General features: G+C 44.9%; 1 protein-coding gene across 2 annotated transcripts; it reads right to left on the minus strand.

Annotated features, from left to right (window-relative positions):
* mepceb (methylphosphate capping enzyme b) lies at nt 1-11370 on the minus strand. Of its 2 annotated transcripts, none has more exons than XM_064329059.1 (6): nt 11132-11370; nt 10560-10839; nt 8450-10444; nt 5938-6156; nt 4096-4219; nt 1-1687 (listed from the first exon to the last, which is right to left on the minus strand). In XM_064329059.1, exons 2-6 carry the CDS (start codon nt 10659-10661, stop codon nt 1632-1634), a joined length of 2496 nt encoding a protein of 831 aa, XP_064185129.1. In that variant the 5' UTR covers nt 10662-10839; nt 11132-11370; the 3' UTR covers nt 1-1631. The 2 variants fall into 2 exon arrangements, with proteins under 2 accessions (XP_064185129.1, XP_064185128.1); XM_064329058.1 differs by having other exon boundaries at nt 10958-11370.
* Between the last annotated feature and the right edge of the window lie 623 nt (nt 11371-11993).

Below are 11993 nucleotides of genomic sequence, written 5' to 3' on the forward strand. Positions count from 1 at the left end.
TCCAATTGGAAACAGGTTTATTTTTTCTCTTCATTGTTTAAAACATTGAACGTTTTCAAAAACCTTTAAATTGTGACCGTCTGGAGGGAAGATGATCTTAAAATGAGTACGGACCTCCCTGTCACTCAAACTCACACACAAACCAAGCTGAACTGTGTTCCTCCAAATGTAGTTAAAAAATACACGAGAAACACATTGATGACCAACGCTCTGAGGTTTCACAGCAAAATGATGCAGTTGATACAGATGAGAATAGTGCTATGATTTAATGCTGAGGGGGAAAACGTGGTCCCCACACATTTGATCCACATGGCACCATTCTTCTCTCAACCAAAAGTCATGTTCAGCATCTAATAGTCCCAACAAATCCAAAAAATGTAAAAACAGGCTTCCAAAACGGGTTAGACCTGGTGAGTATCAAGATAAGCAGTGCTCCTTTTAATTATTTTTTTGATGCACAAGAGTTGGTTGCAGAATAAACAGTCTACAATGTGTAAGATTAGGGTCGTTTTGCACCGAAATGTCATCCTCTCTTGAGTGTGGCCTGGATTCAACAGGTCTTTGAAAATGGAGCGATACAGTCCAACGGTGTGTCCTCCACAGCACTAGAGGCCTGCAGTACAATCGGCACGTGTTGTGCAAGCCCATGCTGGCTGGACAGGCTGTACTGCTTCAGGCCTTTGTTTGGCATCACGGTTTGAGGCTTCCAGGACCACCTGGTTTTCAGTCACACCTCAGGTGTTGTTTCGATCACTTTCCTTGGGGGTGGGCGGGTCATGTCTGCGCCCCATAAGTTAACCTCCTCAGCTGACACATTCTCAGAATGAGTACAATGTTTTGTGACAATGTTCCAAAGGTCTTAGCACTGAGGTAGCGGCACAGAAACCCGAAGCTGCCTGTCCTCAATGCACTTATTTACCTTGCTCTGTCCAGAATAAAGCTAAGGTTTTACACTGAACATGGGTGGTTCATCCGAGCTGGCAAAAGAAAACCACCCCTTCAAAAGACAACCACAGCTTGACCAAGGACCAAGTTGGGCACCCCTCATCAGTTCTTCTATGAGACTCCCCCGGTCAGAGGGAATGAAAGTGATCTCATCACCCAGCAGCTTCAGAAGCTGGCAGTTACATAAAGCACTGTGTGCCAGTGAACAGGGACCGACACTGAACAGAGTGAGCTGTCACATCTTTACAGTGTTATCACCTCGAACAGATGCAGATCCACAGTGAGAAACAAACGCGTGAGGATAATACCCATTTTCTCACAAAGAAAGATTTGTAGCTGCACTTTTATATAGAAACCGTAGAATTGGAGCATAATGCTTTCAATGCTGTGTATGTGTGTGTGTATTTGTTAGTAGTCTGTTCTGAGTTTTTCACAATCTTAAAAAAAATTACAAGTTTCTGTTAAACAGGCAAATAAATCTAAAGCATGTCTGTTGGATGTACACCTTAGCATTTATCTTCCCTCTACTTTCTCCCCCTTTTTCCAAACCTCTCCCATTCCATTTTTCAAAAGTTAAAAATATCCATCAAAAAAAAAAAAAAGGTTATGCTGGCTTTTCAGATATAGGTGGATGAATGAAGTCTTGATTCTTTTCAGGTTCCATGTTTGTTCATCTTCCAAATGAGTCATTTCCTTGAGCAAGACGGTCCTTTGTGGAACAGGTAGATAGGCCTCTGAAATCCTGCAAGACGGACAAAGGTTTAACTCAAATAACGATGTGGCAACAGAGAAATACTAACAGCCTTTCAGTAGAGGCGTGATTGATGGAAAATCTGTAATAATGGCAGTAATGCAAGAACAGTTATCGTTTATTCAAAGAAGGTTGTGCAGCAGTCTGAAGTACAGCTGTTGACACACACGCCAGGAAACCCCTCTACGTTTTACATTTTCATCAACCTACCAGAACACGCATAACAAAGCCACAATGCCTTGTTTGCGCAAAATAGATTTTCCCTATAAGGTCAAATGAGATTTGAAAAAACAACCAATGTTTTTCAGACAAAATATGCTAGTCAGTATTTTTCAGAGTTACGCAATTTTAATGAAAGTGTGCATAAACACTTTTAAAGTGAATTTATGTGCAGTTTTTTCCTCGCTTAAGGCTGCATGTTATTCTACAGTTTGAGTGCCCGTTATTACTTGCAGATTTATGCATGCACAAACCTCTTCCAGTACTCAGAGTATAAACACGCTCATCTGCATATGACACTTTGCTTCTTAATCAAAACATGACCATTTCAATTGTACATGAACAGAATGTCAAGCTACACTATCTGCATGAATCATTGTCAAGTCATGAAGTGACATATCGTGTACACCACATCACACCTCCCCATGTTGCTCTGTGTGTAAAAGGCTCTTGGTCCAAGTACAGGCTCGAGCCTAGCCACTAGCCAACTATGACAGAGTAATAGGACACTTTCTTTGGAATTGTGCAAGCACACATACATTTGATTATAGCTGCCAATCAAATCACGTCTAAAACTAAAACCTAAAACTAAAAACAAGTAAGCCTAAAACCATGCACACAATTATCAAAGATTATATACAGAAGGAAATCCAAGGCTGGGGAACCAGTCAATGTAAATTGGACAAATGGGTGGTACAGCAAGGGAAATATCTGTACGAAGTTACACACCACTGGAACATACCACAAATTTTAATTATGCGTGTGCATTATTTAATCATTTTAATTATTTAATTATTATTAATGTTCAGTTAATGGCTACCACCAGGTCTCTGACAGGTCCATATGGCTGTACTAAGCATTTGGCAGAGGTCCCAGCCTGCCTGCCAAATTTGGTGAATTTGCCAACGCATACAGCAGACAATGAAGAAAACCAAAAATAAAAATAGGGCCCGTGTATTCAAGATGCAAGGCCCCCTAATGAATATTGGAAATGAGATCCCTGAATGATCACATACCATAAGCCTATTACTTTTTTAAGACTGGAAACCTACAGGTTTTTGGCAAAAAACAACCATTTCTTATCCAGTTTATTAAGGAACGGCACAACATTATGATGTTTTTTTTTGTACATCCAATTAGAGCTCTCGACTCATTTATTTACTGTAAGCTTCTGATTCAGACTAACAAATGTAAGAATTCCGTTTTTTATGCCCCCCCCGCTCCCCATTTTGGAATGCCAGATCATATTTACCGGGAGAGGGCAGACAAGTTACGTGCTCTCCTCTCCTCAAGCCCCACTTCTTATCGCGCTGCAGTTTGCAAGGCAGGCTCGCACGGACATGAGCCAGAGGAAGACCCTTGATGCACAGCTTAACAGGAGGACTTGGGAGTGCTCTGTCAACCAGGGGGAGGGTCACTGGTCCACAGTGAGATGCCATCATCCCCGCAGACCGGAACCCTCCCTTGGTGACAGTAGAGCCAATTGTCAGCAGTCCTGCAGGGCTGCAGGGCTGCAGGCCTCAGACAGCGTGGGTACAGTCCGGATTAGAAACATAAGAAGTCAGTGGCTCTGTTTCCAGGACGCAGTGCACCGGCTGCCAAAGCTACCGTGTCAGAGAACAAGTGCGGGCAGATCAGAGGCTTGCGACTGAGGCCCCTGAAATTCAGCAATAAGTCAGGAAGCTCCCTGGCAACTGAAAGTCTCCCTCCCTGGGTAATGCCTTTGCTAACTGAGTCCACAGGGCCAATCACAGCACAAAGGGATAAATGAGATGTGCTACAGCTGTGAACTGTTATTGTATTCTATAAAGCCTTACACACACTTACTGGTAAGCAATATTTCATACTTAGCCTTATTATTCTTCTCATAAATAAGTGAAATCGTGTAGGGTCTAAATTAATACCAATAATTCAACAAGTGGAGTGAATGGGGAATGCCGAATGAAGCAGTAAAAATGAGTTTTTTTAAAAAACCTGTCATGTTCGTCATGCCCAACCCTCCTACAATTTATAAAAACTAAACTTGTTTTAGTAATGTCTTGCAAGATTATTGGCTCATAACACAGGACATCTTCTGATCACCACTCTCCATTCTGGCTCCCTTTCTGTAATACTGAGAATTACTGATGGAGAGGCAGGTTTGTAATGGATGAGACAGTTGGAAGTGGAAGGGAACCAACCTCTGGAGGAGCTCTTAGGCGTGCCAAGGAGCTCATAGCTGGAAAAGCCCACTTCTGATGTCAGGTAGGAGGTGAACCGATCTGGCTTGAAGCGGATATTGTAGTAATTCTTATAGGTGGTCTCCTGGAGAGGTATGAAAAATAAAATTATCACAAACATTTGTATTTACCACAAGATGAGAAGGGGACAGCTCCCTGTTATTTTCCACCATTATCTGAACATAGATAAACCTCCTCATGAGAACATGGTCATCATTTAGAGCACCTAAACAGTTACACATTTTTAATAGTTTTTCAAATCATAACTGAAGCTACAATCTAAGATGGCTGCTACACTTCACATTTAAAACAATGTAGGATTGCTACACTACTTGCAGTCTTTTCATGGAACAGGCACATAGCATGAGAATCCTAGCTGAGCAAGGATGTGTATGTTTTGACTTGCAGGGATGATGTTAATGTGTTTGAGCCGGCACAGCAACCTCCTGGTTTTAGCAGCCAAGGGCCCTGGAGACCAGCACAGCAGAGGCTTGTGGGGGAAAGGGGGGAGAGCTACTTCTGCACTCTCCTCTCCCTTGGGCAGCAAGGCTTTGTGGTTTGTCACAGCAACTGACAAGGCTTGAATGAGCTTTCCTCCATTCCCATTTGCAGCTTGATGAACCCTACTGTGGGTCGTGTTTTCTTGACCCATCAATCTCTCACTGATTTTGACCAATTAAAGTTTTGTACTGCAGTTGCGCAGAGTGGGCAACAAGCTCAAATGAGCCAATGATTTGTAAGCCTCAAACATCTAAACTTATCGAGTATAGAGGCTCACAAAGATTTAAATAGCCTGCCTATCCATTATCTCAAGTAATAACATTTTTGAATGAATGCTTCCCTCAAATGAATCCAGGGGAGAACTGAGCAGGGTAATATGCATACTGAGGACAGGTAACACCAGTCCTTAAACTTGTCCATCCACAGTATGTCCATTACAAGGCTTGTTCACTCCAGACTCATTTGAATGGACCATACCTAGTAAATAAGGTAAGTTGAAGTCTTTTCCAAAGAATAACTTCAATTAAACAATGAAAACTTCAAGAAGAACAAAAACCAGCAGGTCATGGAGGACTGGAGTTGTCCTGCCCTGCAAATCATATTCAGTGCTTGATAAATGTCAAGTTTGGAACAGAACAATGACAAAATGGATGACAATGAAGACGGCAGCCCAGGTTTTAACATACTGAATGTGAACTCTCAACTAAAATGAACTGAAACACTTTGACTTTCCTTTGCCTCAGTTCACTCTGAGAAACTTGGAAAGGTATTTCCCTGACCAAAACCATGCACTGCAGCCTTGGTCAGCAGTACAGAATAAACCTATGTGCAGCGGAAAACAGATTTTCTCCAATATGTTAATCTAACACTGTTGAATGTCCTCATTTTACATTATATGAATCATATAACTGAGTAATCCGTCCAAAGCCTGGTTTAGTGGCTGGGGATTTTTTTATTCAGAGGTTATCATAAGATCTTTGCATAAGAATACGGAAGCTGTATGAGATCTTCACAACCCTCTGCAAATCCACAATGCTATGTAGCCATCTCCTATCCTCCCACTGGCTTTTCATTCCTGTATATGCCCTCACAGTGCCACAACACATTCAGATTCTTTGTCTGAACTTTAAATCCTTTTTTAATCTCTCCCACTTTGTCCACATCTTACGGTCTTCCTCCCAAATTCATGCCGTCTCCTTCCCCGTCCAGACTCCTTTGCCCATTCTCATTCGGTGCCTTTCCCTCTTTCGCTTGCTCTTCCCCTCCCTTCCACCCTCCCTCCCTCCCTCAGCCCTCTCTCACCGTGAGCCTCTTCCTCTTTCCGTACGAGGCCCATGGCTGTGGCTCCAGAATGAAGATTCCTCCAGGCTGCAGGTGCCTGAAGGCCCGTTTGAAGAGGCGCTGCACCCCACCGTCGCCCCAGTTCAGGTGCACCCACTTGGTCATGCTCAGGCACAGGATAACGTCATACTCCGGCTGCTGGGTGTGCAGGAGCGCGTCACTCTCCAGGACGTAGTTTCCCTGCGAGGGAGGGAGGGAGGTTCATGGGGGGTTGTCAGGCAACCCCAAACACCAGTCTTCACTGAATTCTGATACAGACTTACTTTTACATTACAGCATTCCTGAAAGTCTGCTACATATCAAAACGGTTTCCCTATGAAATGGCCTCTTGCCTACCTGTACGGACATGCCTTTCTGAAAGCCAATGAAACATCCCATCATAATTTATCATGTTCACATTACTGGTTTTTTTGGGCTCAAATGTCTTTCATGACGAGTGTAGTAAATTTAGAAATGTAAATTTACAAAATCCAGAATGACAAACATGTCAGAGGCTGTTTCATAAAGTATTGTTCAGAGACTAAATTCACAAGCATCCACAATTTATTCTTTCTTAAATAAGCACAAGCAATAATAATTTTCCTTTCCTCCACAACATGCTCATGGTACTCCATGGGTTTTAAACTCAGTTATTTTATGCAAGACTTGGCTTCTCTTAATTAAATTTTACAAATGTAATCAATCTGACTCTTCTTTTTTGATTAGTCAGAGGATGCTGGGTACACAGTTTTCAAATCAACAGTGACTTAAATTTGTGCATGTAAATAAACTAATTTCCAATCTTCTCTTTTGGGCAAGCAATACGGAGTGATAGCGAACTATTTATTTAGACTGATATACCAACTAACTTTTTTCTTTCTTGTACTGACCTTTTCTTAACACTGAGAAAACTCATCCACCATCTATGTAAGCTTTGTTATCAGGCTAATCAGGCATTAATAATAAAATCCAATCCAACCAGGTTTTGGTCTGCATAATGAGTAAACTGTCTTATCAAAATTGAAATTAGTAACAACTTGACAGTTGTGGGTAACAATAAAACAGGAAAAACTTGACCTTTCACAAACACCAATGAAATGAGGGCTGTTGACAAATGCATGCTGAAGCCTGCAATCCGAAATGCACGCAGACACAGTGTCATACTCACACCCCCAACACATTAATACCCTCCATTAACACACAGCTACTAAGCAGCCAAACGTTTTTGCATACACACTCACACAGATCAACAAATGCATGCACAAACAAGACAGCAAACCCACATACCCATTAACACACTAAATGGCGTGCACACATGCCTCAAATCCCCTCTCACAGACTTAAACATGGGGTTTTAAATCACCTTTCACACAGTCACACTATAAAAATCGAAAATCAACCGTATGCATGAAGAGTCATTGAGTGTCTCTCTCTCTCTCTCAGCTGCCTGCTAACACTAGCCATGTTGTGAGTGTGAGCGAGAGAGAGAGTGAGTGAGAGAGAGAGAGATAAAGCAAGTCAGCAGTAAGGCAGAGGGGAAGTGTGCAGCAGTGGGCGTGATCCAAGGTCTTTCGGAGAGGACGAGGAGACAAACAACCCCTCCCCCCATCCACCACTCGCAAGGGGAAATACTGAATTCCATCAACTGCTCATCAAATTCCACCCTCACGCTGAGATACAAAACAAAAGTGCAGGCCCAACGCTGCACAAACAGAAGGCCCCTTGTGCTGGGGTTTCCATTCGGACTCCAGCTGTCTGCAGAGACAAACGCGATCTCAGAGTGCTCCGTCACAGCTGCCTGCAAACTAGTGCAGCTCGGGGCTGAGACCTGGTAGGCCTCACACAGTACTCCGCTACGCTGTAGAGTGCCAGCACAGATACTTCAAAGAATATGGACTTTACACCATCACACAAATACAAATACACATACACACTGACTAACTACTGCAATTACGTATAGACGTATGTATACACACACACACACACACTCTGAGCCATGTATGCTAGTTTGCCCCGTTTTGTCTAAACAAATAATTGGAATGTGCATCTTTTAACAAGCAGCTGTGGCACTTCTCGTCATGCTACGCCAAAAACGGAACACACAGTTTACGGTCAGCGCCTGGGTGAATTAACCTTCTGAAGGGATGATTATGAAAAAGGTCAATTTTGTAACAATTTAGTATTTGTCCATCAGGGCCTGGAGAAATAAAGGCTCTCACAAGCTTTGCGGTAGCTTCTGACCCATGTCTGACCCAAATATATTGTTTACATACCAACACACTGATAAGGAAGTAGTATCCTGCCACAACACTTAAAGTAAACTATGGAGCATGTTACACAACCTTAACACAACACTGACATGCAGCTAATCAATCCCAGCACATGCGATCATTGATTGAATTGCGAAATATTACATATGGCAGAGGCCAAAATTTCATTTTCACCAATAATGCAACTAAGTTAATAATCAAGCCCATACACAACAAGCCCTTACCTTGACAAAGGAGACATTGGCAGGGAAGTCCCCAGGGATGGTGCGTAAAAGGGGGGGTGCTGCAATGGGGCCCCTACAGATCCGCAGTGAAATAGGAAAAGGGCGGCCTATGCTCACGGGACCTCCAAGGGGCTCCCTAGAGGCCACAACACGTTCTGTCAGTCCCACCTTTCCTGCCTTCCCCGCCTTCCCTGTACCCCTCTTTTCTGTGGGACCTGAAGTGTCCATTGGTGTAACCTCTTCTTGCTTTTGTCCTGCTTCCTGTTTGTCCTCCATTTTGTTTCCTCCCTTTTCAGTCACCTTTGCTTTCTGCTCCTGGATCCTGTGCTTCTTCCTCTCCTTCAATCCCCCCTCCTGGGTTTTGACTCCTGTTCCCTCCTCCGCCTGCCACCCCACCGCAGTCCGTCGGGCCTCTTGTGCCTGCAACTCCGACAGGTAGTGCCTGATGTTCTGTCGTGCCGCATGAATCAGTCCGCCGTCAATGTCCAGGCCTAGAATGCGGGCAGGGCGCCAGTTGGTGGCGATGGTGAGGGTCACGTGGCCTGTGTTGCAGCCCAGGTCTAGCACTGCTTTGCCCCGGAACCATTCCGGCTTCAGCACGCGCAACCGCGAGTCCTCACTCAGACCCAGGTTGCGATAGCCATAATACTTATTGTAGTTGCCATACTGGAACTTCTGCTGTTTGCGACGATTCCGAGGCTGCTGGTGGCCAGACTTACCACTTGCAGGGAGGCTCCCTGCTCGACCGCCCCCTACTGGTGTATGGAAGGTTTGTGGTCGCTTCCCTGAACCAGGTCCTCGCCCCTTTTCCACGCTCCCTTTCTTAGCCGGCTGGGTGGGGGTGATCGATGAGTCGGACTTGCTGGACGTGCGCCGGCGCTTGCGGTGCCGGGATGAAGGAAGCTGGTGGGTGGCCGAGGATGAGACGGGGACTGAATTTGCCGAGCCTTGTGCCTGAGACTGGACAGTGGAGCTAGTCACAGCATGTGACTGGCTGCGTGGCAGGATGGGCTGCACAACCTCATCCCGGCAGTTGATAGAGGTGTTGAGCTCATATGGGCGAGGGGACTCTGGAACAGGTGTGAGGTGGATAACAGCGCCCTCCTTGGGGGCCTCCGGAACCACACTTGCTGCTGCACCCCTGGATGCAGGCAGTGATTGCAAGGACGCCCCTCCAGCTGCTGCAACACACCCCTCGGCGGGCTTACCCCTCTCAGACAAAGAGAGGTCAAGCTGTGCGGTTGCCATGCCTCCTCCTCCTCCTCCATGATGCCGGTTACGATGTCTCTTCCTGCCCCCGCTCTTCAAAGGTGACACAAGGATATCACTGTTCCCCCCAGCACTGTTAAGGTTTAAAGGGTCTGTGATGTCTTTGGGAATTAGTATTTCCACGGGATCACGACTCTTAGCAGGCAATGGCGAAGACTTTGGCGTCTCTGCATTCAGGGCCCGGTTCACCTCGTCGTCCAGCAAGCTGTTGAGATTCAGTGGGTCAAAGATGTTTCCACCCAGCAGGAAGTTGGTGGGCAAGACCGGGTCGCTCTCCGAGTTAGCCCGCCGCCTCCTCTTGCTGAAGCCCGGGTGCTTGAAACCCACATTCATGCTGTAACGGCGCTTGTTCATCTTCTGCTGCTGCTGTGGTTGTTGCAGCCCGTTTTTTGGGCGAAAATGGTTCCGAGGCCCTAGGCCCATGCTTTCAGTGCGGCTGCAGCCCCCAGAAGAATTTGATTCATTAGTCAGCTGCTCTGTCAGAACCACACTACCCGAAAAAGCAGCTACGGTGCAAGCGGTGCCATCTTCCAAGCTACCAGATGTGGCCACCAAAGATTTGGGGGCATTAGTGCAGCTTCCAGTACATTCTGTGAGCTGTTGGGGTTGCTGATGCGTCATGGGGTCCACTCTTCCATCACCAGCTAAAACAGTCTCTTTGTCCACTGACATCTCGATCATCTTCCACTCAGTACTGCGGAGACTGATTCTGGAGCTGACGGTTAACTTTGAAAGGGAATTAAAGAGACATTACGAAAAGTCTTTCAAAATATGCTTCTACAACTCATCAATAGATACTTAAAAAAGAAAAACAAAACATATTAGCTGTCTATGTACTTACTCTGGAATGCCATTTTCTTGATTTGCTTAAAAGACTAGTCTTATTTATTTTGCGGTAGGCGTGCTCCCTGAATTCATAATCTACAGTACACTGAAAAGACATGCGTCTTCAGAGCACCGGCTGCATAACTTCCCCGCTGTCTGACAGTAGCTACAAGCTTGGAGCACAAGCCAGTAAGCCACTCATCACAAGCTTTGCAAGAAAGCCAGGAGAGAAAACGCGTGCGTCCAACGACGTAAATCCACCCTCTCCTCTGCGCGCGTGTATGAACCCGCCTCCTCTGTATTGAGAAAAGTGCAAACTATTTACATAAACCCGCCTCTAAAATAAACGTCACCCAAGCTAATGAATTATTCATTAGCAATGAGAGCTCTAGGAAGGAAAAAAGGCACACGCACACACATTCACATAGGGATAGAGCGATGGGCTCTCTCACACACAACGCCTGGTCGCCGCTCTCTCCGCCTTCTTTTAAGCTTGGCTGCCCCAGCCCTCCCTCTCGAATGACAGTATATTCTACAAAATGAAAAAAATCCACCCAAAACTGACTTAGCGCGCAAATTTTTTTTTACCTCGTCTGCAAGTTTCCGTATTCAATACATTTTATACAAAAGTATAATACGGATCAAAATAATGAAGCCTGGAAGACCCCCCTCCAAAAATCGATAGATTGTAATATAAAAAAATAGTTCAAACTCGCAGTCAGTCTGTGTGTGAGTGTGTATGTTAGTGAGCTCGTTCTCTCAACTCCCCTACGCTCAAGTAAGTAGACCAAGCTTGAGCTGCTGGATCTCGCGCTGCGTTCAGCCCCTCTACGCGTTTTATATGCTGTCGTAGAGCCTTAAAAAGACAGATAGACAGCCATTCTAGCCAATAGTTTAGTGCTCTGGGGCTCGTCCTCCCGATTGTAACCAATGGTATATACGCAGAGGCTGGCGTTGACAACAACCCCCCTTCTAATTCAGTAGGTATCTGATTCGATGCCTGTTGGTAGAAAACTAGCCTTCATTAACACAGGCAAATGCCGCAAAACGAAAGCTTGTTTTAGAATGAAAAGCGTTCGTAGGCATTTAAGTAAATTTACATCACGGTTATGCGCACTAGATAAATCATTTATTTAACTTTTTCACTGGATAACAGGAATCTGACCTGGACACCTATTACCCGTGTAAACAACCTTCGGTGTTGTGATGTGTTTTTTTCGTTGATTATCTTATCATTTCAAGACAGGCATCTCAGAATATGTGGATAGGATACGCATGTGTATGAATTTGGTATATACGGGTAGTTATTCCCGAAATTAAAAGGTATTTTACTCCAACTCGTTTCCCGCCCCTCCCCCCTTCTCGCTCCCCTCTTTCCTCTGTGTCGGATTGCAACTGTATGTGTGGGATATGTAGTTTTTACATTCTTTCCTATCGTGTTTGGGCCGCC

The sequence above is a fragment of the Anguilla rostrata genome, chromosome 3, assembly GCF_018555375.3.
Source record: "Anguilla rostrata isolate EN2019 chromosome 3, ASM1855537v3, whole genome shotgun sequence".
Classification (NCBI taxonomy): Eukaryota; Metazoa; Chordata; class Actinopteri; order Anguilliformes; family Anguillidae; genus Anguilla; species Anguilla rostrata.